The 20913-nt window shown below is 46.9% G+C and overlaps 2 protein-coding genes across 7 annotated transcripts; one reads left to right on the forward strand and one right to left on the reverse strand.

Moving 5' to 3' along the window:
• Positions 1 to 6: 6 nt before the first annotated feature.
• On the forward strand, positions 7 to 7577 carry KBTBD4 (kelch repeat and BTB domain containing 4). 5 transcript variants are annotated; one of them, XM_060176415.1, is made up of 5 exons: positions 7 to 35; positions 66 to 96; positions 1303 to 1920; positions 3330 to 3436; positions 5945 to 7577. In XM_060176415.1, the coding sequence occupies exons 2-5, from the start codon at positions 78 to 80 to the stop codon at positions 6803 to 6805; spliced, it is 1605 nt and encodes a 534-aa protein (XP_060032398.1). In that variant the 5' UTR covers positions 7 to 35; positions 66 to 77; the 3' UTR covers positions 6806 to 7577. The 5 variants fall into 5 exon arrangements, with proteins under 5 accessions (XP_060032398.1, XP_016041886.1, XP_016041883.1 ...); XM_016186400.2 differs by lacking the exon at positions 7 to 35 and having other exon boundaries at positions 77 to 96; positions 1307 to 1920; XM_016186397.2 differs by lacking the exon at positions 7 to 35 and having other exon boundaries at positions 82 to 96; positions 1246 to 1920.
• A 1081-nt stretch (positions 7578 to 8658) lies between these two features.
• Positions 8659 to 19970, reverse strand: PTPMT1 (protein tyrosine phosphatase mitochondrial 1). 2 transcript variants are annotated; one of them, XM_016186390.2, is made up of 4 exons: positions 19403 to 19961; positions 19236 to 19316; positions 12867 to 13058; positions 8659 to 8996 (listed from the first exon to the last, which is right to left on the reverse strand). In XM_016186390.2, the coding sequence occupies exons 1-4, from the start codon at positions 19754 to 19756 to the stop codon at positions 8844 to 8846; spliced, it is 780 nt and encodes a 259-aa protein (XP_016041876.2). In that variant the 5' UTR covers positions 19757 to 19961; the 3' UTR covers positions 8659 to 8843. The 2 variants fall into 2 exon arrangements, with proteins under 2 accessions (XP_016041876.2, XP_007519100.2); XM_007519038.3 differs by lacking the exon at positions 12867 to 13058 and having other exon boundaries at positions 19403 to 19970.
• Positions 19971 to 20913: the final 943 nt, after the last annotated feature.

Genomic DNA, 20913 nt, shown 5'->3' on the forward strand with positions numbered 1-20913 from the left:
GGCGGACGCCGTGTCGGAAGCGGAGGTTCCGGGTACCGGGTGTCGGAATCTTCTTCTAGCGTTTGCCGGGCGTCGGAATGAAAGGAGGGAACGCAGGTAAGAAAGCCAAGACAGCAGGTGGGGAACCAGTGTGGTGAACGTAGCCTTGGCTGCAGGGGCAGAGGCTGGACAGACGACAAGGACCCTAAAGAAGCGCACGGGTGAGAGGAGGGGCAGGGGTTCTGGCTTCCACATTCCACACCCCTCCCCCGCTTCCCGAGCTGAGGTTTAGGCGAAGACCGGGTGGCAGGAGTGAGGGTTGCTGGGGGGTGGGGGGGGGGGAACAGTTTCCCGGGCGACTGTTTCCCGGGCGACCCCAGATGTTCCGGGCACGCTGCACGTGGCAGTCGGACTCCCTGGGCCTAGGCCTGTTTCCAGATCTGGGAGTCTGGGGGAGGAACTCAGAAAAGAGTAAACATGGGGTTGACAGAGGTCTCTGGCATCTGTCATTGGAAAGTCTGGACTCCATGAGAGCCGGCCCTAAGAACTTGGGTCTTTTTTTTTTTTTTTTTTAAACATTTTATTTATTAATGAGAAAGGTAGAATAGAGAGAAAGAGCTAGACATCATCACTCTGGTACATTGCTGCCCGGGATTGAACTCAGCACCTCATGATTGAGAGTGCAATGCCTTATCCACTGCACCACCTCCCAGACCACGGACTTGGGTCATTTTTAATGAGCCTGGCACTGGTTTTATGTCCAGCAGTTATTTTGTCAGTAAGAATTTTTACCAGGCTTTTAAGATTATAGGGCCCCTGATGTTCTTTTTTTCCAGGTGTTAACATGAATATCAAATCTTCCATGGCATTATTGGAAAGAATCTTTTTTTTTCCTTCTACTTTTTATTAGATAGGACAGAAAGAAACTGAGAGAAGACAGAGGAGATGGAGAGAAAGAGAAGCACCTGCAGACCTGCTTCACCACTGGTGAAGCAGACCCCTGCAGGTGGGGAATGGAGGCTCAAACCCAAGTCCTTCCACTAAGTAATATGTGTGCTTAACCGCCCAGCCCCCATCTTTTGTTTTGTCTTAGGGAAACACCCAGAGGAGAGTGTTCATTATTTCACTACAGTGGGGCACCACTTCAGCAGGACAGTTTTAAAGAATGTTATGAATGTTTTTTTCAAGGTCAAGAGCAAAGCCAATGTCCCCTGTTTTGTTGTCATTTTACTCTTCTCCCTCCTTGAATTGGACGGTTGGATGCAGGGCCCATGACTCCACTTCTCCCCAGGGTACTGAGTTAACTCAGGCTGTTGCTTGCAGACAGCTGGCAGAGAGAGCACTCGACCACCATGGAATCACCAGAGGAGCCTGGAGCATCCATGGATGAGAACTACTTCGTGAACTACACTTTCAAAGATCGGTCGCACTCAGGCCGCGTGGCTCAGGGCATCATGAAACTCTGTCTGGAGGAAGAGCTCTTTGCTGATGTCACCATTTCAGTGGAAGGCCGGGAGTTTCAGCTCCACAGGCTGGTCCTCTCGGCTCAGAGCTGCTTCTTCCGGTCCATGTTCACGTCCAACCTGAAAGAGGCCCATAACCGGGTGATTGTGCTGCAGGATGTCAGTGAGTCTGTTTTCCAGCTCCTGGTGGATTACATCTACCACGGGACTGTGAAGCTTCGAGCTGATGAGCTGCAGGAGATTTATGAGGTGTCAGACATGTATCAGCTGACATCCCTCTTTGAGGAATGCTCTCGGTTTTTAGCCCGCACAGTGCAGGTGGGGAACTGCCTTCAAGTGATGTGGCTGGCAGATCGGCACAGTGACCCTGAGCTCTATACTGCTGCCAAGCACTGTGCCAAGGCCCACCTGGCCCAGCTGCAGAGCACAGAGGAATTTCTCCACTTGCCTCATCACCTACTCACTGATATCATCTCGGGTAAGTTAAGAAAAGTGGCTGTAGGGAGTCGGGTGGTAGCGCAGCAGGTTAAGCGCACGGACCAGTGTAAGGATCCCAGTTTGAGGCCCCAGCTCCCCACCTGCAGGGGAGTCACTTCACAGGCAGTGAAGCAGGTCTGCAGGTGTCTGTCTTTCTCTCCCCCCTCTGTCTTCCTCTCCTCTCTCCATTTCTCTCTGTCCTATCCAACAATGACGACAATAATAATAACTACAACAGTAAAACAACAAGGGCAACAAAAGGGAATATATAAATAAATATTTAAAAAAAAAGAAATCTGGGAGTCGGGCGGTAGCACAGTTAAGCGCACGTGGTGCAAAGCACAAGGACCGGTGGAAGGATCCCGGTTCGAGCACTGGCTCCCCACCTGCAGGGGAGTCACTTCACAGGCGGTGAAGCAGGTCTGTAGGTGCCTTTCTCTCCCCTTCTCTGTCTTCCCCTCCTCTCTCCATTTCTGTCCTATCTAACAACGACAACAACAATAATAACTACAACAACAATGAAAAACAACAAGGGCAAAAAAGGGGAAAATAAATAAAATATATTTAGAAAGAAAAAAAAAAGAAATCCCTTTCCAAAAAAAATGTAAAATAAAATAAAAAAGAGAAAAAAAGAAAAGAGGCCGCATCACTTTCAGCTCCTTGGATGTTCTTGTTCAGGAGAAAGGAACTCAGGCTTCCTGCTGTTAGCTTTCTTGATAGCAAGTTAGATACTTCTGAGAAAGATTAAGTTGAGATTGTGTACAGCAGATATCAGGCACCATTCCTTACTGAGGACACAGCCAGTAGGGGGCCTACAGGTCATGTGGGCAAAAGCCCTGGGTTGGAACCCTGGCACACCATGGGAGTGCCTCTGTACTGGGGAAGCCCCATGGACGGTGGAACTGGTAGTGTGGGGTCTCACTCTCCATACACACTTAAGAATGAAAATCAGGGTTGGCAAAATAGCTCACTTGGATAGCGTGTTGCTTTGCTATATATGTATATTTTTTTTATTTCTTTTTTAAAAAATATGTATTCCCTTTTGTCGCCCTTGTTGTTTTATTGCTGTAGTTCTTATTGTTGTTGTTACTGATGTCGTTCTCCCCTGCAGGTGGGTACCAGGGGCTTGAACCCAGTTCCCTGCACACTGTTAACAGGTGCACTCAGCCATATGCGTCGCCAGCCAGCTCCTATTTTAGTTGATTTTTATAACCCAGCAGATTGCTTGCATGGCCAGTGGGATTGTCCAGCCATCATTTTGATTAAGAGAAGCAAGGCAACTTGAGGTCACCACTCACATAGACACAGGACAGTACCTAATGAAGTGCTTCATATTCAGAGCCACTGACTCTGAGTTTCCTCTTTGGATTATCAGCTTGCCAATGACTGCTTTCCCTCTGGCTCTCACAGATGGAGTTCCGTGCTCACAGAACCCAACAGAAGCAATAGAAGCCTGGATCAATTTTAATAAAGAGGAAAGAGAGGCTTTTGCTGAGTCACTTAGAACTAGCTTGAAGGTAAGACAAACTTCTGAAGAGTTGGATCACCATCATATTCATGCATCCCAGTCCTTTGTTGGTCTGGCCCCTCGATAGCTGATAAGTTCTCTCTGTTTTCACGTTAGGAGAGCTGAGGAGGAGGGCATATGTAGCATTGCATTAGTCCTGAGAGCCCTTTAAAGTCTGGAACACTAGCTCATGATAGTGTTTTTGAAAGATTGATGGATAGATTTGAAATTGAAAGGGTATAAGGGGAAGAGAACCAGAACATCATTTTGGCATATCTGATGCCAGGGATCAAACTTCGGACCTCATAATTGAGAGTCCAATGCTTTATCTACTGTGTCGCTTCCTGGGCCATGCTCATGATAGTTATTATTTTTATCTATTAATGTTTTACTTATTGGAGATTAACACAAAACAGAGAGAAGGAGAAAAAGAAGTCAGAACACCTCTTCAGTGCATATAGTGTCAGTTATAAAAGTCCAGTCCAGGGAGTTGGGCAGTAGCGCAACGGGTTAAGCGCAAGGACCAGCGTTAAGGATCCCGGTTCGAGCCCCCAGATCCCCATCTGCAGGGGAGTCGCTTCACAAGTGGTGAAGCAGGTCTGCAGGTGTCTATCTTTCTTACTCCCTCTCTGTCTTCCCCTTCTCTCCCGATTTCTCTGTCCTATCCAACAACGATACTAATAATAACTACAACAATAAAACTACAGGGGCAACAAAAGGGAATAAAAAACTTTTTTAAAAAGTCCAGTGGTCCGGGAGGTGATGCAGTGGATAAAGCACTGGATTCTCAACCATGAGGTCCCAAGTTCAGTCCCTGGCAGCACATGTACCAGAGTGACGGCTGGCTCTTTCTCTCCTCTCTCTCTCTCTCTCATGAATAAATAAATAAATTAAAAAAAAAAAAGCCCAGTCCAGTTAGTGCTCTACCAGTTGTGCTATTTCCCCAGCTTCTTTATTTTTTTTATTTTATTCTTATTTTTTGACTATCTTTTTTCTCTTTATTGTGGGGTAGAGAGCAGTGGTTTTTCAGTAAGTAGTTTTGACACATGGGTAAAATTTCTCATCTCACCCTGTCTGTAAAACACTATTACCCCTGACCTAGGTCTCCATCCACCATCATTCACCAGGACCTGAAAGGCTCCTCCCCACCCCTATTTTTTTTAATTTATTTATTTTCCCTTTTGTTGTTTTTTTCATTGCTGTAGTAGTTATTATTGTTGTTGTTATTGATGTCATCATTGTTGGATAGGACAGAAAGAAATGGAGAGAGGAGGGGAAGAGAGAGGGAGAGAAAGGTAGACACCTGCAGACCTGCTTCACCGCCTATGAAGTGACTCCCCTGCGGGTAGGGAGCCGGGGGCTGGCACCGGGATCCTTTTGCCGGTCCTTGCACTTTGCACCACCTGCACTTAACCCACTGCACTACCGCCTGACTCCCTATTTTTTTTTAAGATTTATTTATGGGGCCAGGTAGTGGTATACCCATTTAACTGCACGCATTACTGCTCACAAGGACCCAGGTTCAAGTGCCTGGTCCCCACCTGCAGGGGGAAAGCTTCACAAGTGAAGCAGGGCTGCAGGTGTCTCTCTTCCCTCTCAATTTCTCTCTGTCTCTCTCCAATAAATAAGTAAAATTTTAAAGATTTATTTATTACATTAATTTGGGTGAAAGAACCAAAACATTACTGGCATATATGGTGTCAGGGATTGAACTTGAGAATCCAGTGCTTTTATCCACTGCAGCGCCTCCTGGCTGCTTGTTATAAGTTTTTATTTATTTCAGAGAGACAGAGAAATTGACAGGGAGTGGGGAGCTAGACACAGAGAGAGACCTGCAGCACTGTTTCACCACTCATGAAACTGATCCCCTGCAAGTGGAGACAGGGGGCTTGAACCTGGGTCTTTGTACATTGCAATGTGCGCTCAACGGCATGCACCACCACCTAGCCCTCAAAATAGTTTTTAGAAAGCGGGGCTAGGTGCTGTGCACCCGATTGAGCGCACATTACAAGGTGCAAGGACCTAGGTTCAAGACCTTGGTCCCCACCTGCAGGGGGAAGCTTCAAGAGTGGTGAAACAGTGCTGGTATTTCTCTCTCTCCATCTCTGTCTTCGTCTTCCTCTTCCCTCTTAATTTCTCTGTCTTTATACAAAGTAAATAAACAGAAGTGCCCGGGAGGTTGCACAGTGGATAAAGTGTTGAACTCTCAAGCATGAGATCCTGAATTACATGTACCAGAGTAATGCCTTGGTCTCTTTCTGTCTCTCCTCCTCCTCCTCTCTCTCTCTCTCAGTAATAAAATAAAAAGCTAGAAGGATGAATACAATACAATTTCTACCCCCCCCTCAAACACACATATTAGATGGCAGAGTGTATGGAGTCAGGATGTTGTAATAATAACTAGAAGCTAGTAGGTCAGAGGAGGATCCCAGTGTGTGGCCCAGGACCTTAAGGAAATGTATCTAGGCTGAGCCTTGGCCCACCAGTGATAGATATCATGATTTTAATTTGCCAATAGGAAATTGGGGAGAATGTGCACATTTACCTGATCGGGAAAGAGTCCTCTCGTACCCATTCCCTGGCTGTGTCCTTGCACTGTGCAGAAGATGACTCCATCAGCGTAAGTGGCCAAAACAGCTTGTGCCACCAGATCACTGCAGCTTGCAAGCATGGTGGAGACTTGTATGTGGTGGGAGGGTCCATCCCACGGCGCATGTGGAAGTGCAACAACGCCACCGTGGACTGGGAGTGGTGTGCACCTCTGCCCCGGGACCGGCTCCAGCACACCCTGGTGTCTGTGCCCGGGAAAGATGCCATCTATTCCCTCGGTGGAAAAACGCTGCAGGATACCCTCTCCAATGCAGTTATCTATTACCGGGTAGGAGATAACGTCTGGACAGAGACAACCCAACTCGAGGTGGCTGTGTCTGGGGCCGCTGGTGCTAACCTCAACGGGATCATCTACTTACTGGGTGGGGAGGAGAATGACCTGGACTTCTTTACCAAGCCTTCCCGACTCATCCAGTGCTTTGACACAGAGACAGACAAGTGCCACGTGAAGCCCTACGTGCTGCCCTTCGCAGGTCGCATGCACGCAGCGGTGCATAAGGACCTGGTGTTCATCGTGGCCGAAGGGGACTCCCTGGTGTGCTACAATCCCTTGCTAGACAGCTTTACCCGGCTTTGCCTCCCCGAGGCCTGGAGCTCTGCCCCATCCCTCTGGAAGATCGCCAGCTGTAATGGGAGCATCTATGTTTTCCGGGACCGGTATAAAAAGGGGGATGCCAACACTTACAAGCTTGACCCTGCCACGTCGGCCATAACCGTCACCGGGGGCATCAAGGTGCTGCTGACAAACTTGCAGTTTGTGTTAGCCTAAGGCCGAGTGCGAGAGACCAGCTGCCTTTTTGCTTTTTGTTGTCCCCTTTTCCAGCATTTACTCATCAAACTCCCAGTCCCCGCCCTGGAGCACCTGTTAGAAAGGCAGTCCCCTGGCATGCCCCCCTCATCCCCCTGAACCCACAGGGGTGTGTGTTTGGGGCTTTTTAGACTGCTGCAGCTCAGCCGGCTCCTGGAACCAAGAGTAGACCGGCTTGTTCTCTGCCACCCGCTTTGGTAACCCTGGGCCTCCTTACAGACGGTGTAAAACCATCTCTTGTCTGACCGTAGGCACAGCCTCCCTTGTTCCTCATCAGTGTTAAATAGAGACTTCCCTGTCCCAAGGCAGAAAGAAAGATCCTTGATCTTCCATTCTTTTCCCTGTAGCCTACGAAGTTGATTCCCCCCCTTACACACACACACACACACACACACACACACACACAATCAATCACGTGTTATTTTAAAGCATTGTCCTTCAGGATTTGGCTGGGAGAATGAACTCAGCTCAAGGTGTTCTTCACCAGCAACAGTAAACTCTAGAATTCCAGATGTTCTGTCTTTTGTATTCTCATCTCTGTCACAAAATGTACATGTTGGTTTTACTTTCATAGCCAACTTCAAGGGATAAGGTGGGGCAGGGGGATGTTGAAAGCATTATTTCTGATTAATAACAGAAACTTTTTTTTCAAAGTGAAATATATAAGGTCTCTACTCTTTTAAAAGCTAAGTCAAGAGCTAATTGTTCATACAAATAAAGGTTTTTAAAGGCATATGTGTGTGTGTTGAATTATGAAAGGGTGATTTTTTTTTAAGTTAACCTGACTACATATCCACACATTTATTTTCTTTATTTTATTTACTTATTGGATAGAGACAGAGAGAAATTGAGAGGGGAGGGGGAAATAGGGAGAGAGATACCTGCTGATCTACTTCACCACTCGTGAAGCTTTCTCCCTGCAGGCAGAGAGCAGGGACTTGAACCTGGGTCCTTGCACACTACAGTGTCACCTCCTGGCCGCCCCCATATTTCTAAGTCAGCAGCCCTATGAATTAAATCTCACTGTTCCTTTTCAGGGCCACTGCCCCAAAAGTGAACAGAGCCCTAGGAGGCAAGTGGATGGAGATTCTGACAATGGCAAGAAAAAAAAATAATAATGCAGTAGTATTTTTCTCTCTTTTCCTGGAGTAGAATGTCTGGTGAGTTATGGTTGCTAAATATCAATGGATATCACTGAGCATTATGCTTGGGGTACAATAGTTTTTTTAAAATTATCTTTATTTATAATTTATTGAATAGAGACCGTCAGAAATCGAGAGGGAAGGAGGTGATAGGGAGAGACACCTGCAGCCCTGCTTCACCACTCACAACTTTGCCCCTGCAGGAGGGGACTAGGGGGCTCAAACCTGGGTCCTTATGCACTGTAATGTGTGCTCAACCAGGTGTGCCACCATCGGACCCCTACAATAGGTTTCTTTTTTTAATATTTATTTTATTTATTCCCTTTTGTTGCCCTTGTTTTGTTTTTTTTTATTGTTGTAGTTATTATTGTTGTTGTCGTTGTTGGATAGGACAGAGAGAAATGGAGAGAGGAGGGGAAGACAGAGAAGGGGAGAGAAAGATAGACACCTGCAGACCTGCTTCACCGCCTGTGAAGCGACTCCCCTGCAGGTGGGGAGCCGGGGTTCGAACCGGGATCCTTATGCCGGTCCTTGTGCTTTGCGCCACCTGCGCTTAACCCGCTGCGCTACAGCCCGACTCCCCCTACAATAGGTTTCTTTAATCCACTAAAGAAAGTAAGTCACCTTCATCCCTACCCCATAGTTCCATACCCCATGAAAAGTCACACTGAGTTAGTTCTAGCCATACAACAGTGTTATTTCGGGGAAATCACACGATAACAAAGGAAGCAAAACCATCTGTTACTTAACACTTTTCTGTGATGTCAAGTGCAGGCCTGAGCCCCTCTGGTCCTGTGCAACTTCTGTTTTTTTATAGCAAGTAAGGTTGTCTTGAGTTCTTTCTCAGTCTGTGTAGTTCATGTTTTTGACGCAAAAGTCTCCTTTGCTTTCCCTGCAGTAATCTCCTTGTGGAACTCTTTGAGAATTTCAAACTGGCCAGGTCTGATGTAAATGTGTGACCGGATCTTGGTGATGGCACTTACAGCCTCCTCTGGGGTCCAGTTGTAAACCTGAAGTACAGGGTTGGCAATCAACAGAGAAAGGAGCAGGAGTTTCAGTGTGCCTGACTTAATAAGGGGCTAAGGGCTCTCTGAACCTCATCAGAACAAACCTTTGGTGTCATGTGTTAAATGGGGGAATACTTGATTCTCCTCAAGTCAGCTACTCGCATACCGGAAGGGGGATACAAGCTAGTCTTTCTGCGTACTTTTTACTCTGGCAAACCTTGAAAAAAGTTTTGAACATCAGGCTGGCGAAATAGCTCACTTGGATAGTCTGCTTTGCCCTGTGCATAACCCAGGTTCGAGCCCAGCCCTCACTGCACTGAAGGAGGGTTTCGTGCTGTGGTCTCCTTTTCTTATTCTCCCCTCCCTGCCATCTTCTTTGTCTTTATTTAAAAGTAATAAAAGAAAAGCAGGGCTGGGGAGGCAGTATAATGGTTATGCAGCAGAAGACTTATACCCAAGTCTACATCGCCAGGTTCAGTCCCCAGAACCACTATAAACAAGAGCTAAGCAGTGTTCTGTTCTCTTTGTCTTTCTCTCTGTATTTCTCTCATTAAAATAAAAAATAAATAAATAAAAATATCGAGCTGACATCTGAAATTTAAGCCTGCCTAAGCCTACCACACTTCTCTCTCCCTCTCTTTTTTTCCTGCCTGAGCCTACCACCTCTCTCTCTCTCTAACTTATCTATTGACCAGAGCACTGCTCTAGCTTATGGTGGTGCAGGAAGGGTTGAAACTGGGACTTTGGAGTCTCTCTGCATAATCATTATGCTATCTACCCATGCACCCTACCACCACACGTTTCTGAGCTGGGATGCTGGTTATAAGATTTTTCTGGAATGAGTATACAGCCTAGGTATGGCTCCCTTTTTTTTTTTTTTTTTAATTTTAATCAGAGCACTGACCAGCTCTGGCTTATGGTGGTGCATGGATTGAACCCTGGACTTCAGAGCCTCAGACATGGAAGCCTCTTTGCTTAACTGTTATGCTATCTACCCCTGCCCCAGCCTAGGTATTTTTTCTTTCTTTCTTTCTTTCTTTCTTTCTTTCTTTCTTTCTTTCTTTCTCTCTCTCTCTCTCTCTCTCTCTCTCTCTCTCTCTTTCTTTCTTTTTTTCTTTCTTTCTTATTTTTTCCCCATTGTTGTTGCTGGATAGGACAGAGAGAAATTGAGAAAAGGGGAAGACAGAGGGAGAGACCTGCTTCACAGCTTGTGAAGTGACCCCCCCCCCGCCCGCATGTGAGGAGCCAGGGGCTCGAACCAGGATCCTTGCGCTTTGCATTTATGTGCACTTAACCTGCTGTGCTACTGCCCAGCCCCACCTAGGTATTTTTCTAGAAAAGCATAGCACTTACAGATTTTTTTTAAATTTTATTTATTTATTCCCTTTTGTTGCCCTTGTTGTTTTATTGTTGTAGTTATTATTGTTGTTGTCGTCGTTGTTGGATAGGACAGAGAGAAACAGAGAGAGGAGGGGAAGACAGAGGGGGAGAGAAAGATAGACACCTGCAGACCTGCTTCACCACCTGTGAAGAGACTCCCCTGCAGGTGGGGAGCCGGGGTTTGAACCGGGATCCTTATGCCGGTCCTTGTGCTTTGCGCCACCTGCGCTTAACCCGCTGCGCTACAGCCCGACTCCCGCACTTACAGATTTTAACAAAGAGTGTTATTTTGTGTGTCCTAAGGATAAGTCATCATATATATCTTTGTTTATTGGATAGAGAACCAGTTGAGAAGGGGAAGATAGAGAAGGAGAGAGACAGACACCTGTAGCACTGCTTCACCACTTATGAAACTCTGCCCCTGCAAGTGGGGACTGGGGGCTTGAACCCGGGTCCTTGTGCATTGTAACGTGCACTCAACCAGGTGCACCACCACCTGGCCCCAGATCACTCACTGGTTTAGAACTCAACTGAACATATGGAGTTCTGGTGGTGGGAATGGTGTGAACTGTACACTTCTTACCCTATGGTCTTGTCAACACTTCCATTTTATAAAAAACAAAACACCCACAACGACCCTGGGTCCATGCTCCCAGAAGGATAGAGAATGGGAAAGCTAGTGGGAAGGGGACGGGATATAGAGATTGGTTGGCGGGAATTGTGTGGAGTTGTACCCCCCTATCCTATGATTTTGTTAATGTCTCCTTTCTTAAATAAAAAAAAAGGAAAAAAATAAACAAAAAACCTCAACTGAACAATTTTCAACCCAAGATATCCTCCTAAGACCCAGTGTTTTGAAATGCAGTGTTAATGACTAAGGCTTTTGTATTGGTAAAACACATATATACCATTTCACACTAATAAAATCAGGCAGGTAATCTGTTTGTTTTTTATTTTGTTTTGTTTTTGCCTCCAGGGTTATCACTGGGGCTCCGTGCCTGCACTAAGAATCTATTGCTCCTATTGGCCACTTTTTCCTTTTTTTTTTTTTTTTTTGGTTGTTGTTATTGGATAGGACAGAAAGAAATTGAGAGGAGGGGAAGAAGACAGTGAGGAGGAGAGAAAGATACCTGCAGACCTGTTCCACTGCTTGTGAAGTGACCTCCCTGCAAGTGGGGAGCCACGGGCTTGAAAGGGGATCCTTGTGTGGGTCCCTGTGCTTTGTACTATGTGCACTTAACCCAGTACGCCACCATTCGGCCCCCTTTCTGTTTGTTTTTTTCCCTAAACTGTTCATATAACTTTGTAAATGCTCTAAAGGGGCCAGACAGGTAATAAATATAAGTCAAGCTACGGCATGTGACAGACAGCAAATGTTGGACTCAAAAGTATTATATTTGCTTTTCTTTTTCACATATGATAAAGTGTGGGTCCTACTAGGTGAGCTATCTCCCAGTCCCTAAAACTATTTGCCTTTTTTCCTTCTTCCTGTTATCACCAGAGCTACACAGATCTGGTCTTGACTTTCCGAGATACAGACAGAAACAACAGAGAGGGAAAGGAACCATGGCACTAAAGCTTTCTTAAATGCACTGGGGGCTGGGCTCAAACCCGGGTCATGCACATAGCAAAGTTCAAGTATTTATATATGTATTTTTATGTTTTATTTATCTATTTTAATGAGAGCTATCGAAAGAAAAATGACCACAGGATTGACTCAGCTCTGGCTTCTGATGGTGCTGGGAATTGAACTTGGAATCTCAGAGCCTCAGGTATGAGAAGTCTTTCGCATAACCATTATGCTGTCTTTCTGCTCCTTGTTTAAATATTTTTAAAGCATTTCATTAGGCTATCATAGTTAATACATAATGTTGCATTAGATTCTCTCTGTCTAGAAACAAATGTCTAGAACTTTCCTGAGATATTTAAAGAAATCTGAGTGCTACAGAGCTGTAAGTGATCAGCACTGTTATCTGTAGTGCCAGATCTACTTATTTCTTTCTTTCTTTATTATTGGACAGAGGCAGAGAGAAACTGAGAGGGAGGGGAGATAGAGAGGGAGAGAAACAGAGAGACACCCGCATCCCTGCTTCACCACTTGCAGGTGGGGACCAGAGGCTTGGCCTTGGATCCTTGTGTACTGTAGTGTATACACTTAACCAGGTGTGCCACTGCCTAGCCCCCAAATCTCTTGACATGCTATTTATTAACAAGTGTTTCTAGCTTTTTTGCTGGGATTAACAGCCTTCCCAACTTCATTTCTGAGTGCCTGTTGTTGGGTGGTGCTTGACATACTCTCTCATTCAAAGTTTCTAATACACTTTAGTTGGAGGAACCAGTATCAGAGAGAAGGAGCTACTTGTCCAAGGTCACACAGAAGACAACAAAGCCAGAGGTCAGCCGAGGTGGCACCAAGCTTAGGGGCCACGTCCAGACAACCTGAAATTGGGGACACAGCATTCCAGGACACCTTGTTACTCAGACCTTTCCTACCTGAATCAGATATGCTGCCACCATAGTAGCACTTCGGGAGCGTCCAGCCTTACAATGCACGTAGACACTCTGGCCCAGGGCCTGGTACTTGAGCGCAAACTGGACTCCTTTCTGAAGGTTCGCCAAGGTTGGGATCCCAGTCATGTCGACAGTGCTGAGCCGCAGCTGCTCCACTCCTACATTCTTCCACTCCTAAAAACAGGTCCATCAGCGGGAGTCGGGCAGTAGCACAGCCATTAAGTGCACATGGCTTAAAGTGTAAGGACCGGCTTAAGGATCCCGGTTCGAGCCCCCGGCTCCCCACCTGTAGGGGAGTCACTTCACAAGCAGTGAAGCGGAAGTCCGGTGGTAGTGCAGTGGGTTAAGTGGTGCAAAGCACAAGGACCGGCAGAAGGATCCCAGTTCGAGCCCCTGGCTCCCCACCTGCAGGGGGGGTCGCTTCACAAGCAGTGAAGCAGGTCTACAGATGTCTATCTCTTTCTCTTCCTCTCCTCTCTCCATTTCTCTCTGTCCTATCCAAGAACACCGACATCAACAACAATAATTACAACAATCAAACAACAAGGGCAACAAAAGTGAATAAATAAATATTAAAAAAAAAAAAATGCAGTGAAGCAGGTCTGCAGGTGTCTGTCTTTCTGTCCCCCTCTGTCTTCCCTTCCACTCTCCATTTCTCTCAGTCCTATCCAACAATGATGACATCGATAACAACAATAATAACTACAATAAAACAACAAGGGCAACAAAAGGGAATAAATAAATATTAAAAAAAAAAAACAGGTCCACTAGCACCACCCAGATACAAAAAGCGGGAGGAGGAGTATGGACATGGGTTCCCAGAGGCCGCAACACAACAAGGAAGCTTTAGGACTTATTACAATGTGAATATTTGTTTTCTTTCTTTTAAAAAAAAAAAGCTTGTTACAGAAAGTCTTCAAAATGGCTGATCTATATGAATGATCTTTCATCAAACAGCTGTGCTACTGGGTTAGAATCAGTCCAAGGTTGAAAGTGTTCTTTTCAGACACTCTGGGCATTTGACTCTTCACTTGGAAAATATCAGCTGTTCAAAATTCATCTGTAAAAGTTGTGATGGGGAGACCCAGCACTGGCGCACCAGGTAAGTGAACATGATACTAAGGGTAAGAAGCTGTGTGAGGATCCAAGTTCAAGCCCCCGGCTCCCCACCTACAGGGGGACTTCACAAGCAGTAAGGCAGGTCTGCAGGTGTCTATCTTTCTCTCTCCCTCTCTGTCTCCTCTTCCTCCTCTCTCAATTTCTCTCTTTCTTATCCAATAAAAATGGAAACAGTGGCCATCAGGAGCAGTTGATTCATAGTGCCAACACTGAGCTTCAGCAATAACCCTGGAGGCAAATATATATATAAATAAATAAAAGTTGTGATGCGAGGCCTGAACCACGCACGTTTGAGCCTGGCCACCACTGCACTCAGCGAAGCTTCAGTGCTGACTGTGGGTCTTTATTCTTTGACTCTTTTACTTTAGTGTTTTGTTTTTATCATAGCACTGCTTGGCTCTGGCTTATGTTGGTGCTGGAGATTGAACCTGGGACCTTTGGTGCCTTCGGCATGGAAGTCATTTTATATAACCATCATGCTGTCTCCCCAGCCCTGTTTTAGTCTTTAACTTACCCTCCTCCTCCCCCTTCATACAAAAGCGATAAATTGAAGAGAGGGAGATAGAGAGCAACACTAGCTAACCACTTATAAAGCTTTCTCCTGGGGCCAGGTGGTGGCACACCTAGTTAAGCACACACACTACATTGTACAAGGATCTGGGTTCAAAGCCCCTGGTCCCCTATAGGAGGAAAACCTCATAAGTGGTGAAGTAGAGCTGCAGGTGTCTCTCTCCCTATCTTCCCTTCCCCTCTCAATTTTTGTCTCTACCCAATAATAAAGAAATAAAATTTAAAAAAAAATAAGAAAAAAATAAAGCTTTCCCCTGCAGGTGAAAGCTGGGGGCTTGAACCCAGGTCCGAGTGTGTCACCTGTGTGTTCAGTTGAGTGTTCCAGCACCCAGTCACCATCACCCAGCCCTGTCTGTCTTTCTACCTGAAAAAAAATGACCTGAGGTGGTGAAGCCCCAGTGATAACAAAAACAAAACTAAAGAAAGGGTAGTGAAATTTATTCTGAAGCATGAGGTATTTGATTTTGATATTTATTTTTTAATTTTTTAAATATTTATTTATTTTTCCCTTTTGTTGACCTCATTTGTTTTTTATTGTTGCTGTAGTTACTACTGTTGTCGTTGTTAGGACAGAGAGAAATGGAGAGAGGAGGGGAAGACAGAGAGGGAGAGAGAAAGATAGATACCTGCTTCACCTTCACGGCTTGTGAAGCGGCTCCCCTGTAGGTGGGGAGCTGGGGGCTGGAACCAGGATCCTTTCTCTGGTCTGCTGGGAAATTGTGCAGAGGCAGTCACATCTGCCATGTTGTCCCCTCAGGCTACTGCTAGTTCCTGGGAGAGCTGGGACATTCTCAGAGTGCCTGTTTGCCATGTTGTGCCCTCAGGGCATTGTCTATTTCCCTGCGGTATTTGGAGTGCTTTGGTTACTCCTCCCCCCACCCGTTCTCACGAGAGTTATTGTCCTATCCTGGAGTGCTATGGTTACTCCTCCCCCTTCCCATTCTCGAGAAAGCTGCTCCTATAAAAGCCCTTTCTTCCGCACCTCTCTCTCTTGCCGGCTCTCTTGCCGGCGCTTCACTTCGTGTTCAGTCGCAGGAAAGGTTACTGCGTGAGGCGGCCATTTTCGCTACCTCCACGTGGCCCAACCTGTTTCTCTAGCACCCAACTCTGAGGTGCCAGCGCAAATAAAGATTTGTGTTCCCTCTTCGCTCCGGACCTCCTCTCTCTCTTCTCCGTGGCTTTGCGCCACATGCGCTTAACCCGCTGTGCTACAGCCCAATTCCCTATTTATTTATTTTTAACCAGAGCACTGGTCAGCTCTGGATTACGGTAGTGTGGGGGATTGAACCTGGGACTTCAGAGCCTCAGGCATGACAGTTTGTTTGCATAACCAGTATGCTACCTACCTCTGCCCAAGGTTTTTGATTTTGATCCCTGCCTGGCATTACATATGCCACAGTGATGCCGTTTCCATATATTTTAAATGCTTATTTCTAGGGTTTTTTTAATGTTTATTTATTTATTTATTTATGTATTCCCTTTTGTTGCCCTTGTTATTTTATTGTTCTGGTTATTATTGTTGTTATTATTGATGTCATTACTGTTGGATAAAACCAAGGCCTATAATAACCTAGAATTGGCTTATAATAGAATAGGCTTTAAATAATAATTTTAAAAAGCAGGAAGTCGAGCGGTAGTGCAATGGGTTAAGCACAGGTGGTGCAAAGCACAAGGACCAGCGTTAAGGATCCAGGTTCGAGCCCCCAGTTCCTTACCTGCAGGGGAGTCGATTCACAGACAGTGAAGCAGGTCTGCAGGTGTCTATCTTTCTCTCTTCCTCTCTGTCTTCCCCTCCTCTCTCCATTTCTCTCTGTCCTATCCAACAACGACATCAATAGACATCAATAACAACAATAACTACGACAATAAAAAAAAAGGGCAACAAAAAGGGAAAATAAATATTTAAAAAATAATAAATAAATCTTTGGGCCGGGTGGCAGCATACCAGATTGAACACACCATGCACCCAAGTTCAAGCCACTACCCCCCTCTTGTCCCAACCTGCAGGGGATAAGTTTCAAGTGTATTGAAGTAGTGCTGCACGTGTCTCTCTTTCTCTGTCCTTCCCTCTTGATTTCTCTGTCACCACCCAGTAAATAAATTAAGTAAAAATAAATAAATCTTGGTAGTCGGGTGGTAGTGCAGCAGGTTAAGTGCAGCTGGCTCAAAGTGCAAAGACTGGCGTAAGAATCCGGTTCCGGGAGTCGGGCGGTAGGGCAGTGGGTTAAGTGCAGGTGGCGCCAGGCGCAAGGACCAACGTAAGGATCCCGGTTCAAGCCCCCGGCTCCCCACCTGCAGGGGAGTCGCTTCACAGGTGGTGAAGCAGGTTTGCAGGTGTCTATCTTTCTCTCCCCCTCTCTGTCTTCCCCTCCTCTCTCCATTTCTCTCTGTCCTATCCAACAACAACAACAATAATAACTACAACAATAAAACAACAAGGGCAACAAAAAGGGAATAAATAAAAAAATAAAAAAATAAACAATCCGGGTTCCAGCCCCGGGCTCCCCACCTACAGGGGAGTTGCTTCACAAGCAGTGAAGCAGGTCTGCAGGTGTCTAGCTTTCTCTTCCCCTCCTCTCTCCATTTCTCTCTGTCCTATCCAACAAGAGCAACAAAAGGAAATAAATATTTAATATATATATTTAATAAACAAATCTTAAGAGGCTGGTGGTGATTCACCAATTGAGTCATCATGCTACAATGCAGTGACTCACGTTCAAGCCTGCAGTGCCCACTTGCAGAGGGAAAGTTTCATAAACCGTTGATCAGTGCTGTAGTGTCCCACTTTCTCTCCCTGTCTAGCTTCCCCTTCCCTCTCAATATCTGTCTTTATTCAATAAGTAAGATATATTTTTAAATCTTAAAAAGAAAAAAAAAAAAGGATAGGCAACATCTAATAATCAGTGTAGGGTGTTCATTCACATTTGATGAAACTACTTAAGGCCTGGACTTTTTTTTTCACCAGAGCACTGTTCAGCTCTTGCTTATCATGGTGCGAGGGATTGAACCTGCGACTTTGGAGCCTCAGGCATGAGTGTTTGTATAACCATTATGCTGTCTATCCCTGCCCATGGACTTGGACTTTGTTATGACAGTACTTTGGAGTTCCACTAAGATTCGATCTTTGGGAGTTGGGCGATAGTGCAGTGGGTTAAGCAAGGTAGCGCAAAGTGCAGGGACCAGAGAAAGGATCCCGGTTTGAGACTCCGGATCCCCACCTGCAGGGGAGTTGCTTCACAAGCGGTGAAGCAGGTCTGCAGGTGTCTCTTTCTCTCCCCCTCTCTGCCTTCCCCTCCTCTCTCCATTTCTTTCTGTCCTATCCAACAATGACGACATCAATAAACAATAACTACAACAATAAAACAAGGGCAACAAAAGGGAACAATTAAATATTAAAATAATAATAAAAATAAAAGATCTTATCTTTAGCATGTGACTAAAAATCCCCTTAAGGGATGGGGAGATAGAATAATGGCTATGCAAAAAGACTCTGAAGCCTGAGAGACCCAGGTTCAATCCCCAGCACCACCAGAGCATAAGCCAGAGCTGAGCAGTAATCTGGTATAATTAACTCAAAAAATCCCCTCAAATCAGAGCTACGTGAACCCTCTGCAATTTTCCAATGGGTTGTCTTATGAGAAATTTACTCTTGGAAGTGGAGCATGTGCCTGCTTTACTTAACAGTCAATGATAGGACCTTTATCTTGAAAGTGTAACTAAGGGGCTGGGTGGTGGTGCACCCGGTTGAGTGCACATATTCAAGGACCGGGGTTTGAGCCCTCAGGAAAAGCGTTGCAAATGGTGAAACAGTGCTGCAGGTATCTCTCTGTCTCTTTCCCCTCTCTCCCCCCTCTCCTCTCAATTTCAGGGTGTCTCTATCCAATAAATATAATAATAATAAATTGTAACTACCTGCAAACCTGCTGGATGAATGGATGAATGAATGAATGAATGAATGAAATCAGCAAGCCACAGAAAAGTTGCCTTTTGGGGGCCCGGCTGCAGCGCAGCCGGATAAGCGCACATGGTGCAAAGCGCAAGGATATAAGGATCCAGGTTCGAGCCCCTGGCTCCCCACCTGCAGGGGGGTCGCTCCACAAAGGGTGAAGCAGGTCCGCAGGTGTCTATCCTTCCCCTCTCTCTGTCTTCCCCATCTCTCTCCATTTCTCTCTGTCCTATCCAACAACGACAGCAATAACAATAATAACCACAATAACGATCAAAAACAACAAGGGCAACAAAAGGGGGTAAAAATAGCCTCCAGGAGCAGTGGATTAATGGTGCAGGCCACGAATAACCCCAGCAATAACCCTGGAGGCCAAAAAACAGTGAAAGAAAGAAAGAAAGAGAAGTTGCTTTTTAATTTTGGGGACCCCTTTCAGTGACGGAAAACTTAAAAAAAAAAATTGTGCACGAGGAAGTCACCAGAGTTTGTCAGCCCTACTTCTAAACATGTCTAATCTCAGTTTGTTTCTCAGTTCCTAAATCTGTTAAGCCAAAAGGGCCAGACCGAGAGAGAGAGAGAGAAGGTCAAAAAGCTCGGGCTGTCAAGATTCTGGGGCGCCGGCTCCCCCAAACCCTTCGGGCTCTGCAGGCTCCCGCAGGCCCGGAGTCCGAGCCCCGCACCCGGCACCCCGCACCCCGCGGCCCGGGCCCCCTCACCTTGGAGGAGTTGCACAGAAACCTCGTCTCGTACTCCTCGTTCATGGTGATCACCCCGCGCACGTTCTCGTTCTCCACCAGCTGCCAGGCAAAGAGGGGACTCAGCCTGCGCTCGCCCGGCCCCAGCCCCGCCCGCCCCCCGGCTCCGGCCCCGGGCCCCGGCTCACCCGGCGGGTCATGCTCCGCAGAGGCAGCGCGCCCAGCAGCACCGTGGGGTCGATGCGGTGGTACCAGTCGACGTGCACCGGGCCCGGCACCTTCCCGCGGAACACGGTGTAGAGCAGCGTCGGGTAGAAGAGCACCCGGGCCAGGCCGGCCTCCAGGAAGCCGCGGGCCGCCATCTCGCCCCACCGGGCCTGGCGCAGCAGCAGGCCCACGAGCCCCGCGCTCGCCGACCGCGGCCGCGCAGACAGGCTGCCGGCCGAACGCGGCGAGACCTCGGCCGCCCGCTCCGGCGCCGAAACGGGCCGAGCAGCCGGGGATGCGGGGGCTGAGCCTGGGCCCGAGGGGACAGGCACCATGGCTCCGGAGGAGGGGCCCCGTCCTCCCGGGGGGAGGGACCAGGGCTTCCCCGGGCGGGAAACTGAGACCCGGCGGCTGCGGGGGGCCGGGAGGCTGGGCTCCGGGAAACGGCGACCCCCTGCCTGTGGCCGGTCACCCCGTCCGGGGGGAGGGGGCTGTGACCCCTGGGAAGCCTGAAGCTGGAATGTGACCCCGACCCGGGAGGCGAGGCCCCGGCCAATGGCCAGCGAGCCTGTGACACCCCCCCACCTCTCTGTCCTATCCAACAACGACGACATCAACAACAATAATAATGACTACAACAATAAAAAACAAGGGCAACAAAAGGGAATAAATAAATATTAATAGATAGATAGATAAGATAGAAATATTACACGTGGGGGTCAGACTGTAGCGGAGCGGGCTAAGCGCACATGGCGCGAAGCACAAGGACCTACGTAAGGACCCGGTTACGAGTCCCCGGCTCCCCACCTGCAGAAGTTCACTTCGCAGGTGATGAAGCAGATCTGCAGTTGTCTTTCTCTCCCCCTCTGTCTTCCCCTCCTCTCTCCATTTCTCTCTGTCCTATCCAACAACGACAATAACAACAATAAGCAACAAAGGGGAAAAAATAGCCACAACAACATCAATAAGAACAATAATAATAACCACAACAAAGATAAAACAACAAGGGCAATTTCTGCAACCACAATGACCTTGGGTCCATACTCCCAGAGGGTTAAAGAATTAGGAAAGCTTGGGGGGGGGGGGGCAGCATAATGGTTATACAAACAGACTCTCATGCCTGAGGCTCCTAAATCCCAGGTTCAATCCCCCACAACAGCAAAAACGAAAGCTGAGCAGTGCTCTGGTGTTTCTGTGTGTGTGTGTGTTTGTGTGTGTGTGTGTGTGTCTGCATCTCTCTCATAAAAATAAAATTAAAGTGGTCCAGGAGGTGGCATAGTGGATAAAGCATAGGTTTATCAAGCATGAGGTCCTGAGTTCAATCCCTGGCAGCACATGTACCAGAGTGATGTCTGGTTCTTTGTCTCCCTCTCCTCTTTCTCATGAATAAATTTTAAAATTATTTTTAAAAAAAATTAAATTAAATTAAAAAAAAGAATAGGAAAGCTATCAGGGGAGGGGATGGGATACAGAGTCCTGGTGATGGGAATTG

Source organism: Erinaceus europaeus, chromosome 17, assembly GCF_950295315.1.
Source record: "Erinaceus europaeus chromosome 17, mEriEur2.1, whole genome shotgun sequence".
In the NCBI taxonomy this organism is placed as follows: Eukaryota; Metazoa; Chordata; class Mammalia; order Eulipotyphla; family Erinaceidae; genus Erinaceus; species Erinaceus europaeus.

What these genes read in the sequence shown, in the direction of transcription:
- KBTBD4 (XM_060176415.1), top strand. An exon ending in ACTCACTGATATCATCTCGG is followed by an intron (nt 1,921 to 3,329) that starts GTAAGTTAAGAA and finishes TGGCTCTCACAG; the next exon opens with ATGGAGTTCCGTGCTCACAG. An exon ending in CACTTAGAACTAGCTTGAAG is followed by an intron (nt 3,437 to 5,944) that starts GTAAGACAAACT and finishes ATTTGCCAATAG; the next exon opens with GAAATTGGGGAGAATGTGCA.
- PTPMT1 (XM_016186390.2), bottom strand. Translation starts at nt 19,756, where the DNA reads ATGGTGCCTGTCCCCTCGGGCCCAGGCTCAGCCCCCGCATCCCCGGCT. An exon ending in TGCGGAGCATGACCCGCCGG is followed by an intron (nt 19,317 to 19,402) that starts GTGAGCCGGGGC and finishes TTTGCCTGGCAG; the next exon opens with CTGGTGGAGAACGAGAACGT. An exon ending in TGGCAGCATATCTGATTCAG is followed by an intron (nt 8,997 to 12,866) that starts GTAGGAAAGGTC and finishes CCTGTACTTCAG; the next exon opens with GTTTACAACTGGACCCCAGA.